This window comes from Trachypithecus francoisi, unplaced genomic scaffold (genome assembly GCF_009764315.1).
Source record: "Trachypithecus francoisi isolate TF-2019V2 unplaced genomic scaffold, Tfra_2.0 Lachesis_group4, whole genome shotgun sequence".
Classification (NCBI taxonomy): domain Eukaryota; kingdom Metazoa; phylum Chordata; class Mammalia; order Primates; family Cercopithecidae; genus Trachypithecus; species Trachypithecus francoisi.
In genome coordinates this window covers 137,298,668-137,325,618 of record NW_022681469.1, presented here as the reverse complement: position 1 = coordinate 137,325,618, position 26,951 = coordinate 137,298,668, and the positions used below count along the sequence as shown (strand labels likewise).

At 39.5% G+C, this 26,951-nt stretch overlaps 2 protein-coding genes and 1 pseudogene across 2 annotated transcripts; 1 reads left to right on the top strand and 2 right to left on the bottom strand.

Annotated features, from left to right (window-relative positions):
• Nucleotides 1-5,317: 5,317 nt before the first annotated feature.
• MRPL32 (mitochondrial ribosomal protein L32) lies at nucleotides 5,318-10,858 on the bottom strand. The gene is made up of 3 exons (XM_033193911.1): nucleotides 10,547-10,858; nucleotides 7,935-8,116; nucleotides 5,318-5,853 (listed from the first exon to the last, which is right to left on the bottom strand). Exons 1-3 carry the CDS (start codon nucleotides 10,776-10,778, stop codon nucleotides 5,599-5,601), a joined length of 669 nt encoding a protein of 222 aa, XP_033049802.1. The 5' UTR covers nucleotides 10,779-10,858; the 3' UTR covers nucleotides 5,318-5,598.
• Nucleotides 10,831-25,617, top strand: PSMA2 (proteasome 20S subunit alpha 2). Its single transcript, XM_033193910.1, has 8 exons — nucleotides 10,831-10,945; nucleotides 15,518-15,594; nucleotides 16,318-16,450; nucleotides 17,781-17,903; nucleotides 19,055-19,136; nucleotides 20,537-20,610; nucleotides 24,647-24,704; nucleotides 24,792-25,617. Exons 1-8 carry the CDS (start codon nucleotides 10,905-10,907, stop codon nucleotides 24,906-24,908), a joined length of 705 nt encoding a protein of 234 aa, XP_033049801.1. The 5' UTR covers nucleotides 10,831-10,904; the 3' UTR covers nucleotides 24,909-25,617.
• Nucleotides 21,842-24,025, bottom strand: LOC117073361 (annotated as a pseudogene).
• Nucleotides 25,618-26,951: the final 1,334 nt, after the last annotated feature.

Here is a 26,951-nt window from a genome sequence, read left to right as displayed (position 1 = left end):
CTCTCACAGGCTCCCTAATCACATCCTCTCTGTTACTCAAGCTAGAAACCTGGGAATGATCCTGTTTTCCCCTCTCTTGCATTTCTACAACCAAGTCATCACCAATTCCTCTTCTGAAATATGTATCTCTATTTCCCCTAGTTCTTTCTGTCCTTGGCCACCATTCTGGTTTACGCTACATCATCTCCAGCCTGGATTACTTCCAGAGACCCTTAGCCTGACTCCCTAGATCCATTCTTGCCCCTTCCCAGCACATTCTCCTTACACTGGCATCCCTTCCTGTCACTCCAAACTGAATGCCACTTGGGACTCAGGATATGTTATGGGGGTAGAGTCAAAGGAGTTGCTTATGCGGGATGCGAAGAGAGAAACCAAGAACGAGTAGGATTTTGCTGGAGCAATTTCATTTTTGTCAAGGTGGGAAAGTTTGGATGAGGTACAAGTTTGGCTTAGTGGGGTAAGGGATAGGGTGATCAGCAGTTCCATCTTCAATATGCTAACCCGAAAATGTTCATTAGTCAATCAGGGGTGGTCTATGGTAGGAGAAATGTTAGACGTATTTGTTGAATGAATAAGCCAACCAAGCTAGGTTATCAGAGCAGCAAATTTACAGGGAGAGATTTGGAAAAGTTAGGCTATGATCTACTGAGACTTCTGTGACGTTCTAAAGGAAATCTTGTATTATTTGGAAACGTGGGTCTGGAGATTAATAGAAAAATGACACCTAGATACATAGACCTGAGGGTCATCACTGCATGTTTAAATTATGGAAGAAAATAAGATGGCTCACTGAGACTTCTAGAAAATTAAAATATTTTCATGTCACATTTTTTATTCAAAAAAATTAGTTTTATTGAGTCTGATAGAGGAAAATATTGAGCATCATTCCTGGCTTCTACCCACTGGAAGCCAGTAGCTCTCATCATCCTTCAACCCCCTACCCCAGTGTGACAAACAAAAATGTCTGTAGACATTGCCAAATGTCCCCTGGGATGGGAAGGGGGATCATCCCTGGTTGAGAACTACTGATTAGAAGAATGTCAATGAGAAAATCAGTACTTCTTTTTAGTCACCGAAATGTAATATTGGGGAATACTGGAGAAGAGTTTTTATCCTGAAAAATGCTCTTGGAAGGGACTTTAGAATTAAGCTGGATGCATGTACCCAAGGATGTACGATTGGGAAAGAAGAGGGTCAAGGAGGGCACACTGGCAGAGAGCAAACTGACCCAGGGCAGAGGAAGAGAAGCCCCTGGACACAGTGGTAGGGAGGCTCAGTTTTGTTGGCAGCCTCTAGCTTTCACTCAGCGTTGCCGACAGCCTTTTCTCCCCCTGCAGTAATCCTGTCTGCTAGCCACAGGCTTTTGGCTTTGGCAGAAACAGACAATGTCCCCAGCATTGCTGGACCTCATGGTTTATTATTTCACTTGAGAATTTCAGTGCAATTCACCTGCTGCCCCCTAGTGGAGCAGTTTGGTAATGCCTAGTAAATTGTAGCAGTTCCTGATATGCGTTTAAAGGCTGAAACTGTCAAGCTGGCTCTGAGCTTGAACACTAGGGTCCAGAGACTAGAACTCGTTAACCCTCTAGCTTTCCTCCTGTCCTTCCTCCAATTTGCATACCTAATGCTTACTAGAGACTCCACAAACATGGAGGAGGTGAGTGCACAGACAGTCACCGGGGCCAGCAGAGGAAAACAGGGGCAGGGTAACACAAAGGTTGGAAGTAAGGTAAAGAGTAGCCCAGGACATTCCACTGAGCACCAGGGAACATCTCTCTATTTGCCTTAGCTGTTGTTGTTCTGGATACCCTTTGAGGAAAAAACAAGAGGACAGCAGGTGGAAGCGACAGCATCCTGTTTACAAAGGCAAGATGGAAATGGTATTCACTAATCTAGACCATGGAATGGCACTGCTCCCTAAGAGTTGCAGTTGAAGACAGAGCCTCTATGTGTACTTGCCAGAAAAACACTAATCATAGCAGAATTCCTTAGCACAGATTTAGAAATATTGAGGGGAAAATCCTGCCCCTGAAACATAATTGCATATGGGAGGGTGGTGTAGAAAACAGTTCTCTGAGGAGAGTGGGAGGGCAATCGCCATATCACCAATATTACAAAGGCCTCTACTCATTGTACTTTAAAGAATAGAGTTTTAGCTTAAAAGTCACACTACACAAATTATGAAAATATCGTATTTTTAAAAGATCACAAGTTATTTAAATTGGGGTCATCCATAGTGCACCAAAACTATTTTTGGTTTTCCAAGAAAAAATATGCATAAATCTTCACGTTAAATGGTCAGATTCTAAGTGTATATCGAGGGTAGAGTCAATGGGATTGTTGGATTTGCTCGCAGGTTGGATGTGAAAGGGACAAAAGGTGGGATGTCAGAATCAAGGACGACTCCTTCCAAAATAACCTGGTAAAGTGTCTCAACATCTTCATGTTGTAGGGAATGAGTAGGGACAAGGGAATTAATTTCTAATTCAAAACCTGAATCAGTTACATAATTGGTTTAATTCCAACTCATGACTTTCTGCCATAGTAAAAACTGGAGGCATGAAGTGATAGAATGTATTATAAAGAAAACTTGGAAGGGACAACCCCTTCCTAAAAGTGAAAGTACTCTCCTCTATGACATGGTTTTCTGACATGAACTAGATATCTGGTTTTGCTATCTAATAATTGCCTAATTTGGGGATGCAATTTATAATAAGTTTCTCTGTTCATGAATTGAAAATAGAAAACAGTCACTCTGCCCACGTACTCTCACTAGGTAACCTGCATAGAGAGCCTCTGTCTTAGCTCAAGCTCCTGTTAAGAAATTAACAGAGTGTCTTAAACGATTCATCTCTCACAGTTCTGGAAGCTGGAAAGTCTCACATCAAGATGCTGGCAGATTTCGTTCAGGTGAAGACCTGCTTCCTGATTTGTAGTCAGCCTTCTCCTTGGGGCCTCACATGGCAGAGGGCAGAGAAAACAAATTCTTGTCTCTTAAGAGCATCAATCTTATTCATAAGGGGTATACCCTTATTCCCTAATTACTGCTCAAAGGCCTGACTTTCTAATACCATCACATTGGAGGTTAGGCTTTCGATATAAGAATTTTTTTTTTCTCACATCTGTAGCAGTCAGATCAATATATGAATACATTCAGTCCGGACTATCAAAGGACAATTTGTTACCTGGAGATACACTTTGCAACCTATTGGTCAACTGAGGATACTGAGTAGACAGTTGAATATATTCAGCCCCAGTGTTCATGAACCATTGATTCCACCTCAAGTATATCTTTGACACATAGCATGTGTATGACTTCTCAGGGTTAAAAATTAATTATCTGTAGAAGTTTGTCTAAATAATAAGCAGATAACCAATTCCTCTGGAATTTCAACTTTTTAATGCTTGGTTTAAGCTCAGCCTTGAAAGAGCTATTTGCTGGGATTCCAACACTTTGGAAGTTTTAGAAATTTTTTATTGAATTGCACTTCAACATAACACTGGCCTATATTGTACCCAATGAAATTGGTGATTTTACCTCTAGGAATGTTAACATAGATTGCGCCATTATACAATTTTCATTATGAAGCCCCATGAGATAAATATACTTCAGGCCTTAGTACCAAGATAGTGATGCATCTTCTAGATTATCTGTCTGTCTTTGTGAAGACTGATCCATGCAAGTGAATCTTCCTTCTTTCCAAAGAAAAAAAAAGTTCAGCCTGTAATCCTGGCACTTTGGAAGGCCAAGCTGGGCAGATGACCTGAGGTCAGGACTAAAAATATAAAAATTAGCTGGGCATGGTAGGGGGTGCCTGTAATCCCAGCTACTTGGGAAGCTGAGAACAGGAGACTTGCTTGAACCTGGGAGCTGGAGGTTGCAGTGAGCCGAGATCACACCATTGCATTCCAGCCTGGGCGACAGAGTGCAACTCCATCTCAAGAAACGAAAAGAAAAAAAATGTTGAGTCAAATATGCTGCCTCATATAGTACGTGTTCAGGATACTGTGGCATGTATTTTTGCTGTAAATACTTCCCTGGGCTTTCTCTTGTCTACCGATGTTCCCTTTAATTCCCTAAGTTGCTTATCATTGTGTTTTTTTTTTTTTTTTTTTTTGAGGCGGAGTCTCGCTCTGTCGCCCAGACTGGAGTGCAGTGGCCGGATCTCAGCTCACTGCAAGCTCCGCCTCCCAGGTTCACGCCATTCTCCTGCCTCAGCCTCCCGAGTAGCTGGGACTACAGGCGCCCGCCACCTCGCCCGGCTAGTTTTTTGTATTTTTAGTAGAGACGGGGTTTCACCGTGTTAGCCAGGATGGTCTCGATCTCCTGACCTCGTGATCCACCCGTCTCGGCCTCCCAAAGTGCTGGGATTACAGGCTTGAGCCACTGCGCCCGGCCATCATTGTGTTTTATATAGCTACCTCACTTTTTTCATTTTGAATGAGGCAGGAAATAAAATAGCAAATCTTGGGCTCAAGGTGGACAAAGGAATGAGAGACGTAGAAGAAAATAAGAAATGAACTGTAGAAAGTTAAAGGCCAGGCATGGTGGCTCATGCCTGTAATCCCAGCACTTTGGGAGGCTGAGGAAGGCAGGATCGCCTGAGGCCAGGAGTTTGAGACCAGCCTGGCCAACATGGTGAAACCCTGTCTCTACTAAAAATACAAATATTAGCTGGGTGTGGTGCCGGGCGCCTGTAATCTCAGCTACTTGGGAGACTGAGACAGGAGAATCACTTGAACCCAGGAGACGGAGGTTGCAGTGAAGCTGAGATCAGGCTATTGCACTCCAGCCTGGGTGACAAGAGTGAAACTCCGTCTCAAAAAAAAAAAAAAAAAAAAAAAAACCCAAAAAGTTAAGTTAAAGAGCTTATTGTTACAATGAGATAAAATTGATAAAATGTAAAATAAACTAAAAGGACATATTCAAAGAAAAATGCAAAGAACATTCTTATCACATTTTCAGTGTGCTATGGAATCTGCTCACATCTTTACTAGTAATCTCTCTTCCAAACCATGGGCTATCTCATATATTCTGAATATGATTGTGATTTAATATAAAATGTAAAGAAGTACTTCTATCACCTAAGTAAATTAGTATGTTTCATAGAAGTAATTTCCTCCAAAAGCAATTTTAATTTGCTAAGACAAAAATAAGAACAGAACTTTTCTTACTGCCACAACTACAATCTTAAAAAACAATACCAAAAATGCAAATAATAACCTATTTCCATGTTTTACTTAAATGAAGTTATCTGTGTTAAGTATTCGTGTCTAAGAAAAAGCACTGGCAAACAAAACCAAAGCCAAAACAGAATTCTTGCTATAAATTTTAATTTTTTTATTTTTGTTCTGGAAATTTTAGGTTCACTTAAAACCTTGTATATAATAGAAACATAATCCATTGAGCCTTTGGATAAACAAAATTTTCAGAGTTTACTCATAATATATTCTCCAAATTATCCCACACAAAACTGCTTAGAAAGAATGTGTTAAACTATACTGATGATTTAAAAACAAGCACAACAACATAAAGAATGTTCCTCTATTTCAGGAGAAATGATTTACTATGAAGTTATCCTTTTAACATCTTTGGTGTCAATTCTGGGTAAACCAGGATGGTCGCTTTCTGTCTCGTTCAATGATCCTCTTGCCTTGATCTTGTTCAGATGGCGTCTCTCCCGTGTACAGCACCATAGTCTCTACGGTGGGAGCCTTAAAAGGGCCCCCTTCTTGTTTCCCTATCTGTCGTCTGATTTCTGCAGTCTCCTTGCGCACCTTTTCATAGCAGTAGGCACAAAGGACATGTTTCTGTTTCAGGTGACCACATTCAGGACAAACGTCTATATTGTTCTTTAAAACAATAAACAAAAACATATTTTAACAAGAGGCAATATAACGAACAAATAACCACTGACAGGAGCAATGCTTATATTTTAACTTTCTTAGAATGTTCAGGCTACATGAGGTCATCACACATCATCTAGTTCCACCTTGCTTTAACGGAAGACAAGCAACACTGAGTTTGAATTAGAGAAAAACTAGAACTAGAATTTAGCCAATCTAGTACATCTTTACGTAAACACAGCAGTTGTAGTTATGTAAAAAACAAAAAACAAAACTCATTTCCCCTAACTCCAAATACTAAATATCAAATAAGGAATTCACCAACATAATTAAGTGACCCATACACTCAGCATCTTAAATAAGACACCAAGGAAAAGTGAATTCCCTTTGTCTTTCAATCTATCTTAGGGAAAACAAGATAAGAACATTACAAGTTGACCTCCTCGGTTTTCTCTTTTTATCACGGTGTAATTCAAATTCCTGTATAGAATACAGGTTTGGTATATGGTATAATTTTTCTTTTTAAAAATGAACACTGATTATTCCTTAATGTAAAATTATTTTATGTTACAGTCTTAGGGTATTTTAATGTATAATACCCTTTTACAACTTTAACTATAAAATAATTGTAACCACTAAAAGATTTATCAACTTATTCTAGACATAGGTTTGAAAGAAAATACAAAGAAAAATACTAAACAGGAACATTAAAGAAGCTTTAAACACTTGATAAGATTAATATACTAATGTCTGTGAGGCAGATAACAAAAGAATTTCCTTTTCCGAAAGGAAGAAAGAGGCTTGCATATTACTTGCCTAACCATATTCGCATTTTACTCCACTACTGGAAACTGGATTGCATGTACAACTGAAGGTGTGAAGACACCCACAGTTAGTAGGTCTTCTTTTCATGATCAAAGTACCCAACATAACACACTATATAGCGTATGTAACAGAAAATAATTCAAGGAAGAAAATAAATGCACAGGATAAGAACTATTCCCTCAGAATAAATGCATCAGGAAAGTCACATAATAGAACAGTGCAAGATCTCAGTCCTAAGATCTTACGTCCTCTTGAGCAAATTTATGAATTACTGTTAAGTCTTAAGTAATAAAGTGTTTTTCAGTTCTACATTTAAGTTCAGCCCCAACCATCACTCAATAATGCTTTCTGGCTTAAGTTCTAAGGTTTTGCTTAACAGAATGTGGACGCTTATGCAAGTCAGTTTTCTGTTCTTGAGTTTCATCTGTATGGTGCTGCTGCTGTGGAACGCCATGAAGGAAACAGTAACTGAAATCCTCACTGTGAAAACCATACACGAACAGATCAGAGGTAATACACATTGTCATTTTTCTTTTTACTAGATCAGTGAAGACAGTACATCCATGTTGTCAGAGAGGAGAATCTGAAATTGTCTTGAGGATAGGAGAACACAAAGAAAATCTTCAAAAGAACATGAGGTCAAAAATCAGAGCTCGAAAATCTACTGTTTCATAACTGTGTGACCACAGGCAAATTCTTTTTGCCTCAGTTTCTTCATCGTAAAAATGAAGACTATCTTACTTGCTTTGGAGGGCTATTGTGAAGACATGATGAGATATAATAAACATAAGGCACTGAGATACATCATAGACACTTAATTGTTGTTAGCTATTTTATTACTTATCTTAGGGAAATGATTAAAAAAATAAATATGTAAGGGCTTGTAAAACCCAAGATTCAGTATACCTACTGCTTCTAGCTTTAATTCTAGGCTCTGCCATAGTTAGGATGTTTACTCATCTGTAGTTCAAAACTCACACAGTTCAAGACTGACACAGCTCAAAATTCAAAAGTCATGTAGGCACCTCACAGCCTCGTTCCTTGCCCAGTCTCCAAACTCACTCCTTCCTTGACTGTGTTTCTAATACTCAGGCTAGAGGACAGCAGGCATATATAATGAGAATACTGTATTTCATTTAGGCCAGAGGAAAGTAGACACATATAATCTGAGAATAATTTATTCCTAGGCTATAGGAATCTACCATGAGCTTATTCAATGGAGGACCTGAGGAAAAGCACACCCACAAAAATCAATGCATTACCTTAACTTTAATAAGCTTCTGCGGGTTTCTTCTCCTACACCGGTTAACTTCAATGGTGCGTCTATTTTTGGGAGCTGCCATCCAAAACATACTATCCAAAAGGCTGGAATTCTCTTTACTTCCGCTAGTATCATTTGCTGGCTCTGTAAATATGGCTGGGCCCTGTACTGCTAATGCTGGTCCTAGGAAATAAAACATAAGGGATACAGAATTAGTTTCTAGCTTCTAAATTACTATTTACAGATATCATTTTCCTTAATCAATGGTAAAACACACACACACACACACACACACACACAGAGACTACATATAAAATTGAGAATGTGAAACTCAATAATGGGATACCGTAGCTATTAAAATACACTAAAGCTTATACAATACAATTTTAAGGAACACAGAATTTTTTCTTAGTGGATCCTGCTGAAAAGAGATCAGTGAAATTCCATCAAGTTTCTTAACTCATAAAATACAGGACTCTGATAGGCACCTAACTTGAACAAAACAAGCAAAGAATCACTCAACTGTCCACATTCTATTAATACTTGGTGAGTAGTAAATACCTGATTAATTTACAAGTAAATCTAGACAGATTTCCTGAATAAACTTCTGATCAGCACTGATGTAACTGCCAACTGGCCCTTTCTTATATTCAAACTGAGTCAGGTCCTTTATGATACAACCCCTTAAGTCACTTAGTTCCTCTTAATATTTGATCTCGATTCCTGTCTGCTCTCTAAAGAGCCAGCTCACCATTTCTCTGTATGGCCGTATTTATGTGACTATGAATTGCTTATAAAAATCAAGAGACTCCTTTACCCTTTCCTTGCCATTTCTTAGACGTGCCATACTTTTTTCTTTTCTTTTTTCTTTTCTTTGAGACTGAGTCTCACTCTGTCACCGAGGCTAGAGTGTGGCGGCATGATCTCCGCTCACTGCAACCTCTGCCTCCCAGGTTCAAGTGATTCTCCTGCCTCGGCCTCCCAAGTAGCTGGGATTACAGGTGTGCACCACCAGGCCTGGTTAATTTTTGTATTTTTAGTAGAGACTGTGTTTCATGATGTTGGCCAGGCTGGTCTTGAACTCCTGACCTTAGGTGATGCACCCACCCTGGCCTCCCAAAGTGCTGAGACTACAGGCGTGAGCCACCGCGACCGGCCGTCATACTTCTTTTGATTTTAAGAACTCTTAAGAATGCACAAAGCTCTCTAACACCTAACAACTGGCATTTATTTTCAGTATGTCCACAAGTATTGCCAAGCATGCCCCGGTGATTAACAACACAGGCTCAGGAATGTGAACTTGGGACCATTGCGAGCCTACTGCTTCAGTTGGAAAGTGTATACACCTAATGCGACTGTTGTGAAGATTAACCCAGGAAGTACATGTAGAAAGCTTGGCACATTGCTTGGCATACAGTGACATATATTTTCTTAGTATATTTCTGGATATTATCACTTTCAGGCTGCTTAGAAATGGAGTAGAATGTAAATGCCAAAGCAATGACAGTTTCAACATCCAAGATACTTCCAATTAAGATTAATTCCAAGTGAAACATGGGAAACAGAATTCATATCCTCAGAGCTCAAACACCACAGAAAACATGTACTGCGCGGGAGGGAGGGAGGGAAGAGGGGAGGGGAGGGAAGGGAAGAGTAGAAGGGGAGAGGGGAAGGGGGAAGTGAGGTGAGGGCAGGGCTAGAAAGGAAAGACAGATCTAGAGAGTGGTGGGCCTTGATGCCAAGTGAGACCTGCAGAACTGTCCTCTCAGGACAACTCTGTACAAATCCCTGAACTCAACAGACTTGACCAAGCTCTAGCATAGTTTCTAGCAGCATAACGCTGTATCCTAGGATGACCTCGGCCCCCCTTTAAAGTGCCTGCCTGAGAAAGCTCAACGCTGCCTGGAAAATTTCCTATTTATTTTAGCCAACATACCCCTGATAGTAGGTCCCTGAACTCCCTTAGAGCATTTCCTGGAAAGGGCACATAATTGTAAATAAGTATCCCTTGCAACTAACTCGGAAGCGTTTCTCTTAAGTCCCTGAGAGCCATTCCTTCGAAATCTAATCATTAGGAAGGATAGGGTCTTTGTCTCCCAGTCTCTGCGGGAGGATGGAATCCTACCTAAGATAACTGCGAGCTAGCAGACACAGCCGGCTAATCACATTTGCACTGACTTCACCGTATTACACTTCTCTGACTCTACAGACTCCCTACACTCCCGCCTCGCTCATTCTCCCTTTAAAACGCCCAAGTCACCTCTGCACGAACCGGGATGGAGCTCAGTTCTTTACCTGCAGTAGTTACTGAATAAAATCCGTTTCAGCACTTTAATTACTGGCTGGTTATGAGTTATCTTTGACACAAGCTTGGGTTACATTCTGTGTACGAATGGAACAAGCAGAATTTTTTTGTTTGTTTGTTTTTGCGGCGGAAGGAGCGCAAAAACAGCCGTTGTGTTCTCGCTAATATATGAATGTCACGAACTACGTCCCGGACGTGCGGCCGCGGATCAGAACCCGGGCAGAGGGCTAAGACTGTAAGCTGCGTCTCCGACGCTGCCCGAGGTCCCGTCATCAGTCCCCTCTCCCACGGAGTCCTTCTTTACCTACCCCACGGAGGACTGGGAAAGCCTGGCCGGCTCTGCGGAAGCTTCCGCAGCAGTCGCTCCCAGTAGTTTCGAAGCAGGCCCCGGGCCGCAGGCCACGGCGGAACCACTAACACCAGCATGGCCAGCGCCATTTTCCCTGCTGGAAGACCGCCCCGGTCCCGCCCCTGCTTTCGGCATGCGCACAGGCACAGAATCGGGCAAGCCTCCCTTTCTAGAACTACAACACCCCGCATGCTCTTGGAGCAGCTCTGACTCTCCTCCAATCATAGAGAGAAAAGGAAAGGCGAGGGGCGGGGAAATGAAAGAAAATCGGCTACAGTGCGCATGTATGCGGATGTGCCTTGGCTCTTCGGGTAAAGATGGCGGAGCGCGGGTACAGCTTTTCGCTGACTACATTCAGGTATGGAAGGGGCCCTCGAGGTCCTCAGCGTAGTGGAGGTTGCAGGAGCTCTGTCGACTTAGTTTTTCCCATCCTGACGTCGGGATTGGTGCTTCTGGAGGGTCCAGTAGAGAATGGAGGTGGAAATGCGGCTTTGCAAAGTCATTTGCCAGGCCGGCCCGGGATTCCTGGAGCTTCCTTGGTCGGAGGCTGCTGGAGGATCGCGGGGCTGTGGGACGGTGAGGCATATAGCCAAGGATTCGCTTTCACTTTGGAGACTAGAAAAGAAGGCAATTTTAGCTTAACCATCTTTGGGTGGCCTGTTCCGAACCCAGGATTTTTTTTTTCCTGGCTCAAGTGGACCTGATGCAGTGGTTTCTGAAACTCGGAATCATGGTCAAATATGTGGGATCCCCTTTTCTTGGAAAACTCTCAGCTTTACAGTTAAGTCAGAGTCTTGGTCTCCGTTTGTAACTAGTGTCTTTCAAAACCTCCCGCTCTCAGTTTCTTCAATGCACGAATTAGAAACATAAGGAGTAAAAACCGAAAGCGCCTGTCAGTTTTTTGTGAACCCCTAGCAACGAGGCAACAGTTTGAGTTTTGGCCTTTTTTTGGTGTGTGGAGGGGGAACGTGGAGGGGGATGTTTACTTTAAACAAGATTGTAGGCTTTTCTATTGTAGAACAGGGGATTAGAATAATAAGTTTACTTTCCAAAATACAGTTGAGGCGAACCATAGCTCCCAATGTGAGAAAACCATCACCGAAGACTTTTAAAAATTGACTGGGGAAGTTTTCTGACTAACCCATTTTCTTAAGGATCAGTAATGCCCAGTTTACTTCAGATGTACTCCTGACAACTGAAGGCAGGCAGGATCTAACTTGTTGAGTACTTTCTGTATAGGTACAACTTAACCTTAACCTGCTTCATCTCTTTCCACTGCTGTGATAAATGTTATCTCAGCTTCTTACAGATGAACTAACCACAGCTTGTACAAATTAAATAACTTGTCTGAGGTCATCGGTGAATAGCTGAGGTTGACATTCAAACTGGATTTTTTTCTGATAACAAAAAATAATACACTTTCTAGTACATAATGTCTTAAATTCCAGAAGTACCTTTCTCTTGGCAGTTTTCAATAAGCAGTGAGTGCACGTAATAGTTTTCTTGTAACCTTTGAACAAGATTAATTTATGCAATAAAAAGTCTCACATATGACAGAATAGTATGTGCAGGATGTATTCACTCTTCATATTTGTGAAGAAAACAAATGTGGTCCTCTTTTTAGAGACAGGGACTCGGCAGCCTCCAGCTCTTGGGCTCAAGGGATCCTCCTGCCTCAGTCTCTGCAGTAGCTGGAACTAGAGGTGTGCACCACCCTGCCTGCTTTTTTTTTTAAGGCATGGGGTCTTGTGATGTTGCCCAGGCTACAAATGTGGTCTTTTATCTCGAAGAAAGTGTAATCCTAGTGGAGCCGAAAACATAAAACAATCATATACCTTCAGGACTCAATCTTTTTGTAACAAATTTCTTTATTAAAATAAACTTTTGGCCAGGCAGGGTGACTCACAACTGTAATCCCAGCTACTCAGGAGACTGAGGCAGGAGGATCACTTTAGCCCAGGAGTTTAAGACTAGCCTGGGCAACACAGCAAGACCCTATCTCTGAAAAAATTAAAAAATTAGCCAGGCATGTGCCTGTAATCCAAGCTTTTGGGAGCTTGAGGGCGAGAGGAGCACTTGAGTCCAAGAGTTTAGGATGCAGTGAGCTGTGATTCTGCCACTGCACTCCAGCCTGGGTCACAAAGCGACACCCCATATCTAAAATTTTTTTTTTAAAAAAAACCAAACTTATGTTTTGTTTGTTTGTTTTAAACATAGTGGATTCAGCTGTTTTAAATAAAAAGAAAATATTTGTTTCTAGCCTCTCGTAATCAGAATTAAACTAATGGTGGAAGGGACTAGAGACCATACAGGATGAAACAGTTCTTGTGGAGTACATTTGGTTGGGGAATTGACAATAAATGAGTAAACAAATTGGTGCCTACTAATAAATTCTCTTACTAAGGAATTTTATTTTAAAAAGGGTGTAGAAAGGAATATTACTTTAGATTGAGTAATCAGGAAAGGCTTGTGCTTGGGGGTGATTTTTGAGACTGGAGGATTAAAAGTAGCCAACTATTTGAAGATTTAGAAATAAGGAGACTTGTAGACAGAGGGAACAGCATGTTTGAAAGCCCTGAAACTGGGAAGGAGCTTGAGCTCTTAAAGGAATGAAAATGAGGCAAATGTGCTATTGTGAGCAAGGAGGTGATGTGGGAGAGGGCTAATCGTGTAGGGCTTTGTAGGCCAGAGAAGGAAATTTTAAGTGAACAAAGAAGTTCTTACAAAATCTAAGTGGAGGTGACATGGTACAAAGGTAACTTTGACTAGGGGTAGAAGTAAGTTGAGGAAGGAAAACCAGATAGAAGGCTATTTCAGTTATTCCATGTAGGGATGCTGATGCTATGGAATGGGACAGTGGCATTATGGAATATAAAGATGGTTGATTGCTCAGCCAGCTCACAGGTCAGTGAGCTTTCACGCAGTGAAATCACGTAGTGGTAAAGATAGGTAAGTACAGTTAATAGGAACAGAGAAAAGGTAACTATTAAGTTTATATGAGCCTTTAAATGTTACCCAGGGGTATATGAATTAGGTATTGAACAATAATTGAAAGCTGGATGGACCCAGAAAGTTGTGATATGATTATTGAAATAGTGACTATTAAAGGAAAAAAAGTTCGGCTTAATTTTTTAATTTAAATGTCAGTTGATGTTGTTCTGCTCAAATTAACTAATTATATCAAGAGCCTTAGAGCTGTCACCCTTAGGTCTGTTTCTTTAATTGGTCTAGATGTGTCTCTATCAGCCAAATGATTGTAGATTCCTGGTACTGGGTTATGTGCTGGAATCCTGACTGAACACAGCTGACTTTATTGAGGAAGACAAATATTGTAAAAATAATAGAGGCCAAGGCAGGAGGATTGCTTGAGACCAGGTATTTGAGACCAGCCTGGGCGACATTGCGAGACCCTGTTTCTACAAAAAAAATTAATAATAATTCAGATATGATGCATCTTAGGCAAAGAGGAAGTACGGGACATCGCAGGCATCAGTGAATAGGTATTCAACTTAATCTGAGGGGTCAGGGCAACTTCCGTTAGGACATGATTGAAGGAAAAGAGTTCACAGGGCAATAGAGAAATGCATTTCAGATGGAGGGATTAGCTTGTGAGTGAGGTTTTTGAAGTTTGAGAGTAGTCTATGTGTTTGGAGCAAGGAGGGATGGAGTTGAGATTTGGGTGAGCAAGGGAATATTTGTAATTATATGAAGAGAAAATAGGGGCTTCTGAAATTTTCAATAGTAGATGGGAGATAAGGATCTAGCTGTGTCACTTTGGACAAATTACTTTCACTCAGACTTTATGAAATTAGGTTGGTTTGTGATGATTCTAATTAAACAACTAGGTTGAAATAAAGTATAACTCTAAAAGGCCAGTTTAAGACTTGTGTTTAGCTACCAAATCCATGGAACCAGATCTGTTAAGTGTGACCATCACGTGGCTTCTAGAAATAGTTGTATATTATGTAGAGAATACTTAATTGTGAGTGATATCTAGGTGTTCTTGTCTTAGGCCATGTCTGTGTTCTAAAACCACCCCCCTACTTGAAATATATGCTGCTATTTGGTTTTTAACAAACACATACATGTTCTTAATAACATTACTAGTCAGTATGTGCTTGTTACTGATTTTGTGCCAGACAGTTTTATAGGAATTACTTCACTTAATCACAACAATGCTTTGAAATAGGTACAGGACCCTTGTAGGGGATGGTGATTTCAGGACTCTCACAAATACCAAGTCAAGGCGTACTCAGGTTCTATAGTCAGCCCTGTGGAATCCACTGCTACGGAAAACCAGTTGTGATTACTGTGTCCTCATTTTACAGGTGAGAAAACAAGCACAGAAAACTTAGGGTGAAAAGAAGCAACAGTAATACCACTGCTCCATGTGGCAGACAAAAAACAAAGAGAAAGTAGTGCTTCAGTAGGAGTATGTTCTGATTGCCTTGTAAACTTGGTTTCGTTTGTTTTTTCTTTTCTTTTCTTTTCTTTTTTTTTTTTTTTGAGATGAGGTTTTGGTCTTGTTGCCCAGGCTGGAGTGCAATGGTGCGATCTCGGCTCACTGCTACCTCCACCTCCTGGATTCAAGCGATTCTCCTGCCTCAGCCTCCCAAGTAGCTGGGATTACAGGCATGCACCACTATACCCAGCTAATTTTTGTATATTTAGTAGAGACAGGGTTTCACCATGTTAGGCTGGTCTCGAACTCTTGACCTCAGGTAATCCACCCACCTCGGCCTTCCCAAGTGCTGGGATTACAGGCTTGAGTCATTGTGCCCAGCCGTAAACTTGGTTTCTGTGCCACTTCATGATAGAGGTCAAAGGCCAGCTACTCCTTTGACCTGAATGTCTGTACTATCTCAGAAATGTTCTTACAATAAATATTGGATGATATGTGAACTTAACAAATACCTGTGTTCCTTTTAAGCCCGTCTGGTAAACTTGTCCAGATTGAATATGCTTTGGCTGCTGTAGCTGGAGGAGCCCCGTCAGTGGGAATTAAAGGTAATTAAATGCTTCATTCATTTCAGATGCTTGTTAGTAGTTATCTTAATTATTTTGGAGTTAATTAGTAATTAATTTATACAGAGCTGCAGTAGTATGATTTTTAATAATTTTTTGTTAATTTACAGTGTTTTGGAGTTTAAATAGTAATAAGTCTAAGATCATTCAAATTTCTTTTCAAAGTAAATAATAACACCTTTATCTATTAGTTGTAATATTCACAGTCGTCTTTCTCATTCAGAAAACTGAGTGAGAAAACTGAGTCTTTTTTTTTTTTTTTTCCACTGATTATGTCACTACTTGCTGGCAGTTTTTATCCTTATAATTTAGGAAAGCTTAATTATAAAACATAAGCTACACATGTTGTGTTTCACTTTAAAAGGCTGTATCATTTATTGTAAATTTCATGTTATGAGACTATTGGGACAAGGAAGCAGAAATCCATTATTTTAAAACGTGAACTCTCAGGTATCCTTAGAGTGCTTACAAAAGGTTATGTAATACCTTTAGCTGTAGGGACGATTTTTTTGTGTAGTACTAATGACCAGTGAGGGAAATGCGGACTTACCATTTCTTAGGTAATTTTGGTAATAGGACTCCGGAAGAAAAGGTTTTATAAATTAAAGGAAATAAAGGGCTTTGAGTTTAGCGCATCCATAATAGAAAGCTGTTAAAACAGTCTTATAAATGATTAAACATTTAGGTCTCTCTCTTTTTTTTAAGCTGCAAATGGTGTGGTATTAGCAACTGAGAAAAAACAGAAATCCATTCTGTATGATGAGCGAAGTGTACACAAAGTGGAACCAATTACCAAGCATATAGGTTTGGTGTACAGTGGCATGGGCCCTGATTACAGGTACTTTATACTTTTTATAGTGTTTCTCACCATCTCATGAATTGATTGTAATCTGTATTTTCAGGAGAAAAACCAAGGTTGTTTTCCTTTTATCTTCCAATTCCTCTTTTTTTGTGTGCTTTGTTTAGCAATAGCAGCCTCATTGAGAGCTGAGTTTAGTTTGCCTGTGTAGGTTACTTTAAAGAGAATAACTCAGATGTGAAAGAGGAGGTAGATAGATTACATAACTCCTCTTTTCTCTGTTTAGTGGACTTTCCCTTCTGACATATTCTTCTTCTACTATCCAGGAACTGGGCATAAGGGCTTTAGTTTTCGCCAGTGCAGTTTAAAAATGATAAGAGCAATTTATGTTATAATAAACTATATTCTAAAAAGTATGAGGCAACAAAAGAAAGCATCGCCATCCAGAGTTATCCTTATCTGTTTTCCTGTTCTTCACAAAGGAACAAAATTCTCAAACACCACTGCAAGTTATTGAGTGTGGCAGCCAACCAGGATCCCAGTGCTCATATAATCACCCCTTTATATTTCACAGGAAGAGAGAATAATCTTGTTACTCAGGGTACCAGCAAATTGAAAGAGATTGACAGCTTTCTGTGTCTGTCATTTAAACAAGTAAAAGGAGTATTACTTTATTGCTCATGATTTTGTGGAGCAAGATAGGTAGATGCAAAGTTTCACTTCAGTTTCACTCCTATTTCACATCTGAGTTGTTCTCTTTAAAGTAACCCAGGGTCTTGCCCAGGCAGGTCTCAAACTCCTGGCCTCAAGTGATCTTCCTACCTCAGCCTTTTAAAGTGTTGGTATTACAGGCGTGAAACACTGCACCCAGCCGAATTTTACATTTTTAGTTACAAGTAGTTTCTTACTGTTTCTTAATCTCTGAAGGGTACTCTTTGAAGCACAGGCAGAGAGATTAAAACAGTCTGCAGGAAGTAGTGACCTGAAGTGAGAAAAATATGCCCAGAATTGTGTGCGTGTGTGTTTATGTGTGCTTGTATGCGTGTGTGGACTGGGGTGAGCTATAAAAAGACAAGTGGCTGCCCTTGGATAAGGGGGATAGTCTTGAAGTCATGGAGTGAGATAAAGTTCTCATTTTTGTATATTAAATCTGTTACTTTTAAGCTAACTGGTACTCTATGATGCTTTGATATTTTCTTCGATATCAACTGGAATCCAATGTTAGAGTAAGACTAGCTTTGATCCAGTAGCCACCATTAAAGCAATACATGTTAAACTGGTGCTACAGGTACGTGCCTGTAAAAGAAGAATGAGTCTTTGGGTAGTAGAGCATCTTCCTTGTAATTAAATCTTATTTTTTCCTTGTTAGAGTGCTTGTGCACAGAGCTCGAAAGCTAGCTCAACAGTACTATCTTGTGTACCAAGAACCCATTCCTACAGCTCAGCTGGTACAGAGAGTAGCTTCTGTGATGCAAGAATATACTCAGTCAGGGTAAGTTGCTTTTTTTACTTGAAATGTGCCATGAATTTTAGGGGGAAGTCATTTTAAAGAGTAGATGTATACATAGAATGGGACTTACCATTCCTATATTTGCCTAACAAGTGGACAAAATCACTATGATGAATATTTCTGATCTTATCTGGATCTAGAATATTTACTTAAGGAAAAAAAATGTGTTTTCTTGTTGCTCATATAATAGCAGAAAGCAGCTTCTAGATATAAAAAGTTCTTTTGCCAGTGATTAAAACACTTTATGGGCAGAAAATCATTGCTACTTTTAAATTTTTTTTTTTTTTTTTTTGAGTCAGAGTCTCACTCTGTTACCCAGGCTGGAGTGTAATGGCATGATCCTGGCTCACTGCAACCTCTGCCTCCTGGGATCAAGTGATGCTCATGCCTCAGCCTCCTGAGTAGCTGGCACCACAGGCATGCATCACCATGCCCAGCTAATTTTTTTATTTTTTATTTGTATTTTTTTGGTAGAGATGTGGTTTTACTATGTTGGCCAGACTGGTTTCAAACTCCTGACCTCAAGTGATCTGCCTGTCTTGGCCTCCCAAAGTGTTGGTACTACGCCTGGCCTCTACTTTCAAATTTGTTTCTAACCAGAAATGATTGTAAGCACATGATGAAAGCAGCTCTTTGACACATTCATATTTCTTTTCATTCCCCAGCTTCTTTGGGTGTGGATGAGATAGCATATAGGTAGTTGTTGATATGTAAACCTAGTGGAATAGCTGCATTAACTGAAAATTGTCATTTTGTAATAGGTAAACCTAGTGGAAAAGCTGCATCAATTGAAAGTTGTCATTTTGTGACAAGTAAACCTAGTGGAAAGGCTGCATTAATTAAAAGTTGTTATTTTGTTAGGACACTAAATGTTACTCCACACTTATTAATCCCAGTGTCTTAGGTGACACTCTGTTCAATCCAAATTTTTTTTTGTTTGGCTACCATTCCTCACTACTGTAAAGAGAATTAGTTTTGAATTGATTCATTCAGAAAGGTGTTAAATACTTTTTAAGGAACTTACAAGTCTGATTTCAGTTTGCCTGATAATTTGCTTTATTTGAGAGTACTGATAAATTCTTGAGGATGACTTTCATGAAAATGCCAAGTAATTTTCATTTTCCTCTCTGCAGTGGTGTTCGTCCATTTGGAGTTTCTTTACTTATTTGTGGTTGGAATGAGGGACGACCATATTTATTTCAGTCAGATCCATCTGTAAGTATCAGTAGATGTATTTGAGGGATTTATCTTTAAAAGTGCTCTTTGAATATCTAACAGAAATAGAAGCCATAAAAACTTTACAATTTAGCAGTATTTTCTTCTTTTTCACTTGGGCTTTAGAAAGTATGAGGTCATGCATTTTTGTGTGTATATTTAAAATTTTGGTAATTTGGTCTTCTGATAAGGAAGCTGTGTTCTACCGTCTTCTGCCATGTTCGTTAACTTCATACACTTGGGTGATTTGTTGAAATAGTTGTTATCAAATGTATTTAAACCTGTAACTTTGGGAAATATTGCAATTGAAGATGTGGATCTGGAGGACAGTGTTTTGGTGTTTGCCATCAGTTGAATCTTGGGGTTGAATTGAGTGACTTTTCCAGCAAAAACATTAATCTATCTTGAATTCAGTGTTTTGCAAAAATGATTGTGAAATTGGTACCTTGGGTGAGTTGTCTGCTGTAATGCAGAAGAATGGTATCTGAATAGAAGGGGTTTGTAAAGGATAATACTACTCCACATCTGTCCCGTTTGCTATGAGAACCTTAAGACAAAATTCAAGATTAGGAAATGATCTTTCATGTTTTATGGATTATTAGATAATTATGAGTTCACTCAATGCAGACCTTATGATCTACTCTTAAAATCTGAGATGGCAAAAGAAAAATATTTTGGTTGTTACTTAAATCAGAAAAAATAAGTATTTGGGGAACTTTGATAGTGTTGTTACTCCATCTCTGAGTTTCCGAAGCTAAATGACAAGCCCTCTTATCTTCCTTTTCAGAAGGTAGCAGAAGCCACCATTTCTGGAATCCAGATGTCTTCTTTTGTCCTATTTTCCTCTGTTGTATCTAAAAAACACTTGTTTTCATTTAAAACATGGATTATGTTTCTTTTGGTATTTTTTCTGATGAGATGCTCTCTTTTTAATTTATTCACTAATGATCAAGAGTTGGTCACCATTTTTCAGATTTATACGAGAGACTTTTAAATCCCTTCAGTCTGTGAAGCTAAAATACTACTCTTGATTATTTGTTTAAGTTAACCTCAATTTCGTTTAACTGGCTTTGTTACATAATTTATGTACACTTAATTGCATCATCACCAGCTCATCAGTTTGATGAGTTCTGATATATGTAAATGTCTGAAGAAACCACTACTACAATGAGGATATCAGAAATTTCCAGAACCTCCAGAAGTTTCTTCATGCCTCTTTGGTTTCCATCTTTCTAGCCTTCTTAAAAAAATAACCTATTCTGTGATGTTTTCCATTCTAATAATACTCTGTGACCTTCAAAGTTAGAGAACAATTAATAAAGCTAAAAATTAAATGGCAGGGCAATATAATTGTATTTGTGTTTTAAAATATGGTTCTTTACTCTTTCTATCCTGATTAGGGAGCTTACTTTGCCTGGAAAGCTACAGCAATGGGAAAGAACTATGTGAATGGGAAAACTTTCCTTGAGAAAAGGTAGGCTTACTCACTGTAACTGCATTCATTAGCAAACTCACTTTATGGTTTTTGGTGCTCTTTAAGTAATTGATATCATGGGACTAAAGAAACTTGCTGTATTACTCTGTATATTAATCTAGTTACAGATAAATCAAAAACTTATCTCCCTCCTAGTTTCCTAGCCTTCAGTATATCAAGTGGTAATTAATATTCATTTCCTAAGGAGTTCTCTTTCTACATTCCGTGGTTTCCTAAATGCTTTCTTTTTGTTTGTTTTACTTTTTACTTCACTTTTTCTGCCATTTTAGGAGGGAGAAAAAGAACATTGAATCTGGAATAAAAAATTTGGGGAGACAGATTTTTAAATGATTTAATGATAATAGTTTACATTACGACAGTAAAAAAATTTGTGAAACCAAATGCCTGGAGTTGAAGGTATATTAAATATTTGATATGTGTGCTTGATAAAAAGTGGAGCACTATGTAAAAATCTGTCGGTGCCCAAGTACAAGCTGCTCTCACTTATTTCCAGCGGTATTCTAGTCTCAGTGTTACTGTAGCCCTTCAAAACTCTCCAAGCTTTTGAAGAGGAAAATGTTTTATTTCTTGATATGTAATAGTTGCACATATTTTTGCAGTATATGTGATATTTTAATACCTGTATACAGTGTGTCAAATCAGGGTAATTGGATATCCGTTACCTCAAACATCTGTCTTTTCTTTGTGTTGGGAACATTGCAGATCTTCTAGCTATTCTGAAATAGGAAGAAGAAAAATAATTTCCTGACTGTACTATTGGACACCAGAACTTATTCCTCCTATCTGACTGCATTTTTATACCGCTTCACCAACTTCCTTCATTTCTTCTTCCCTTCTCCCTTCCCAGCCTCTGGTAACCACTGTGGTACTCTCTCCCTCCAAGAGATCCACTTTTGTTAGCTCCCACATATGAGTGAGAACATGAAATATTCATCTTTCTATGCCTGGCTTGTTTTACTTAACATAATGACCTCCATTTCCATCCATGTTGCTGCAAATGACAGGATTTCATTTTTTCATGGCTGCATAATAATAAAAAATTCTGTAACTCCGTTTAACAGATGAGCCTCCACAGTACATTTTTCATGTTAAGGTTATTAAAAATCTTAGGCCTGGGTTTAAATGGTAAATTTAATCTCAGGCTCTTAAGGTACTTTTTCATTTTTCTTTTTTATATTAATGAGTCTTCCGAATATTTCACATTGTTATTACATGATATGCTTTATTTTATTTTTGTTTCAGAGGCATTTTATTTAGAAAACTAAAAATAATTAGATGTTCAGAACCAGTGTACAATGAAAGAGAAATTAAACCAGTTACTTTATCATGTATTCCCTCTTTACAACCAAAGCACAAAACAACAACAACAAAGACATTCTGCTTTAAGGGAAAGTCAGACAAATAAGCCAATATATTTTTCTTCTCCATAATGATATAAACAGCTGCAAGAACTTTTAATTGTAATAAGAGAAGTCAGATGTTGTCTTGTACATATTCATTAAAAAGATGACAGGCCATTGTACTACAAGAGGATAACTCAGCCTCCCTTCATCTGATCCTCTTGAGATTTCACTTACAGGTAACACCAAGTTAGTTGTTCCAGCAATGGAGCAAATTCATATTCCTCATTATTTAGTACTGCTTTTGCCTTAAGCAGAGAGTAACTCTGGAAAGCTGATGTTTTTCTCTGCTTGCTCGTTCTAGTCCAGTTGTATATTATCTGTGGCACATGCTTGATGCTCAGGCCTTAACTTGAGGAGTTGAAGAATAGATGGAATCTGAATTCTCTGAAGCAGTTTCTTCTAGCTCCTATTCTCTTGTCTCTGCAAAACCAATCTTTGGCTTCTCCAGCTCACTGCTATCTTCTTCAGGAAGCACACATTTCTAAAGGCTGTATGTTTTTCCTACCACGGTTTGCCAGTCTCAGTGTTCCATCTTCAGAACCACTGGCATACAGTTCTCCATCAGGACCAAATCTCACTCAGTGAATAGGACTGGAGTGTCCTTTGTAGAATTCTAATTCTTCTCCACTATTGTCATCATAGTGACAAGTTTAACATCTTCACCACCTGCAAAAAGAAATTCTGAAGGTGAAGAGATTCAGAGTTAATGGTTACAGGAGCTTGAAAGGATTTAATTGGTTCCAAACTTACTGTACTGTCAAAAGCACTGGATCAGCCATAAGTTATTACCAAAATCTCTCCCTCAGGAATATATTCCATACTACTGGCTGACATATTAAAATTTAGAGATTTCATTTCTGTCATAGTAGCATGATCCCAGAGTCTAACAGTTTTGTCATCAGAAGAAAGAATCTGTTTATCCACACTGCACCATAGGGCCTTTTTTATATCAGAGCTGTGATCACTAACTTCCTCAGGTTCTGCTTCGGGTTTGTTCAAGTCGTATATGCGTAACAGTTTATCCTGTTCCCTGGTTAACAAATAATTACTATCCTCCATGAAATCCATAGTCTTGACAATGTTTTTATGAGCCAGGGTCATCAGTTCATCTCCTGGGATAGCATCCCGCACTTTGTGAAATCTGCAGCTGCTGTGGCAGCTTTGATGGCATCCATATTCAGTGTTGCACCCCAAACAGCATCTTTATGACCCAAAAGGATTCCAAATCAGTCTCCTGTATGTCCCTGGCATAGCATAGGTTTGCCATCTTTGCAAGCAGTGATTTAGAAATACTCGTAAGGCTGGCCGGGCGCAGTGGCTTGCGCCTGTAATCCCAGCACTTTGGGATGCTGAGGCAGGTGGATCACCTGAGGTCAGCAGTTCGAGACCAGCCTGGCCAACATGGTGAACCCCACTCCCCCCCCCGCCTCTACTAAAAATACAAAAATTAGCGGGGAGTGATAGCACGCGCCTGTAACCCCAGCTACTCGGGAGGCTGAGGCAGGAGAATCGCTTGAACCTGCCTGGGAGGTGGAGTTTGCAGTGAGCCAAGATTGTGCCACTGCATTTCAGCCTGGGTGACAGAGCAAGACTCTGTCTCGAGGGAAAAAAAAGCCCCTAAGGCATGATGCCACTGAAGGCCAAGTCAGCCACGGGCCGTGTGTGGCCAGAACAGGTGAGCAGCATCAGTCTCATTGCTATGGAGGTGGTGAACCCAGTGATTGGGCTGGTGGATTGAGGGTCATCCTTGTCTTGTCTTCTCTGCTACAGCACCCGGGGTTCCTCCAGGCCTCACCCTAACACTGGGGCTGGGCAGGGAAACAGGAAAAGGTGGCCTCGAGATTAGGAAGGAGCTAGGGAGGGGCTGGGGAGTCGGGGAAGGGTGAGCAACAGTTGACAATGGAGGGAGGAAAGTAGGGGATGGGGAGAACCAAAGAAACGAGCCAGCCACTATTCACACTGTCCACACTGGTATCGGCAGGAAGTGACATGTTATGTTTTAGCTTATAAGAAAAAGATGAGATTTTAGCAAAGTTCTGATTTTTCTGTTTTAAAAATTATAATGCCACCACATCCTGATTGTTAAAATATTTATACTTAAGAAGTTTCCTGGCTGGGTGCAGAGGCTCACGCCTGTAATCCCAGCACTTTGGGAGGTCGAGGCAGGTGGATCATGAGGTTAGGAGATCGAGACCATCCTGGCTAACACAGTGAAACCTGTCTCTACTAAAAATACAAAGAAATTAGCTGGGCATGGTGGCAGGCACCTGTAGTCCAAGCTACTTGGGAGGCTGAGGCAGGAGAATGGCATGAGCCCAGGAGGTGGAGCTTGCAGTGAGCCAAGATAACTCCATCTCAAAAAAAAAAAAGAAAAAAAGAAAAATGTTTCCTAAACTAAACTCATTTTAGGGTCATACCCTTCATGATGTTGGGAATTGAGCACCAGATATTGTCAGTTTTTTTAATCTGGGGACAGCTACAAGGAGGTGATTAAAAGAATGTGTAATTTAGTATTTTTAAGATGTTTAGAGTTTTAAAAACTTACATTGTTGCTGTCATTGTATTTAAATAAAGAATATAAACAATGATATAAGTAATTTTTTTTTAATCAGGTATAATGAAGATCTGGAACTTGAAGATGCCATTCATACAGCCATCTTAACCCTAAAGGTTAGCTCAATATTCAACAACTGGATTTACAATGATTTCATGATTAACTGCTTAGAAAATTGACCTTTTTTCCTCTGTCCTCAATAGGAAAGCTTTGAAGGGCAAATGACAGAGGATAACATAGAAGTTGGAATCTGCAATGAAGCTGGATTTAGAAGACTTACTCCAACTGAAGTTAAGGATTACTTGGCTGCCATAGCATAACAGTGAAGTGACTGAAAAATCCAGAATTTCAGATAATCGGTCTACTTAAACATGTTTAAAGTATGTTTTGTTTTGCAGACTTTTTGCATACTTATTTCTACATGGTTTAAATCAACTGTTTTTAAAATGACACTTATAAATCCTAATAAACTGTTAAACCCACCTTCCAGCCTTTTAGGAGTTGCTAAAATTTTAACAGTTACTTCCTGCTTTTTATCACAGTTGATTTCTGAAGACTACATTGCGAAGCAGAATGATGAAATCACTTTTTCGTTGTCAAGCAATTTTGGTTAAGTTAAATCTTATTGCCCTCTTCACTATCAGATGTTGCTTGTGTTTCCATAAAGCAAAATGCTGATTTTGGTGAAAAACATCATTGCTTCTAGAGCTGGGAGGATCTGCAGACTTTCACAGATTCATAGGACAAGAAAAGCAGCATAGGTGCTTTTAGGTGCCATTAGGTATTGATCAGTGAAATCCTAGGGTGCTCTATGAGATCGTACTAGGCCTGTGAAGAGTGGTAAGCCAAATAGGTCTCCATGGGAGATACAATATGTAAGTAAATAAACAATGGTTTGCTGGTTCCTGTTGGTGTCTCCATCACAAGTAGGTTTTAAAGGAACCTGGGTTCTTAGATTTTGTTAGACTTTTTAAACTCAAGGATGAGCATAAGTGCTTGAAATAAAATTCTAATACGTAAGTGTCAAAACTATGGCTTAAGACTCTTGTTAATTCATTAATGTAATCTCAGTATAATAAGTACCTTCACTATAATGAAAGTTATAATTAAGTATCTGAACTCATGTGAAGGCAGTGCTTAGTTTTGTTTTGTTTTTTAATTTTTTTTAAGGCATCTTAGGATAAAATCATTAATTTTCTTTACAGAACATAGGGAGAGTTTATAAGCATAATCATTCTTACCAATGTGAAAGTATAGTGGGCAATTCCATGATTTAAATGTAGCTCAAAATATTCTAAGATTTAGTTAAGGGCAAAAGAATCTTATTTTGGAGATTTTTCTCAGGGTCCCCAGTTCTGTTACCTACCATCACTATAACACCCATATCTTGTTTTAGGTGGCAAAAGCATTATAGGAGATGAAAGATGGTAACTTTGACTTCCTGTTTCAAGATGTTTATCTTGACCTCGTCTAATAATCTCTCTTATGGGCTTCTGATAATATTTTCACTTTAGCACACTAGAAAGCGGACATAGTAGCAAAAAGGGTCTTTGAAGTCAAGTCTCAGCTATCCCACCTACTGGCTGAGTGACTATGTGAGGTAATTACCTCAGGGTTTGTTTGTTTCTTGAGACAGAGTCTGTCACCCAGGCGGGAGTGCAATGGCATGATCTTGGCTCACTGCAGCCTCATCCTCCCCGGCTCAGGTGATCAGTCCTTTTACCTCAGCCCCCCGAGTGGCTGAGACTACAGGCATGTACCACCGTGTCCGGCTCATTTTTGTATTTTTAGTAGAGACGGGGTTTCACCATGTTGCCCAGACTGGTTTCCAACTCCTCAGCTCAAGCGGTTCACCCACCTCGGCCTCCCAAAGTGCTGGGATTACAGGCATGAGCCACTCTGCCTGGCCATATCTCAGGGTTTCCTAAGGACTAAATTTGATAACACAAGTTAAAGCCTGGTGTGGTTAATAGTTAATTACTCTGTTAGCTGCTCTTGAATTTGTTTAGTCCTTCTGTAATGTCCAGTATCAAAAGACCAAAGCAATGTCAAAATTCTACAAATCAAAGCAGGGAAAATTAAAGGCATATAATATTTCAGAGGTAAGGAAGACTCATGTAGGTTTTTATTGTGTGCCAACAAAATTAGTCCTAAAGAATAAAGGGAGGAGAAATCAGCGGAACCAGATTTGATCCAGGTTCTGTTTTCTGCCTCCTGCCCCCATTAAATGCAAAGCCCAGTTCCAGTTCAAGCTGCCTACAACACTTCTTCCTTTGTTCTGTGTATTCTTTCCACGAACCTTAAAATTAAGTTTTTGTCCTACTTCTTAGGAAAGAGTTCTTTGATGTAGCAACCCACTGCAT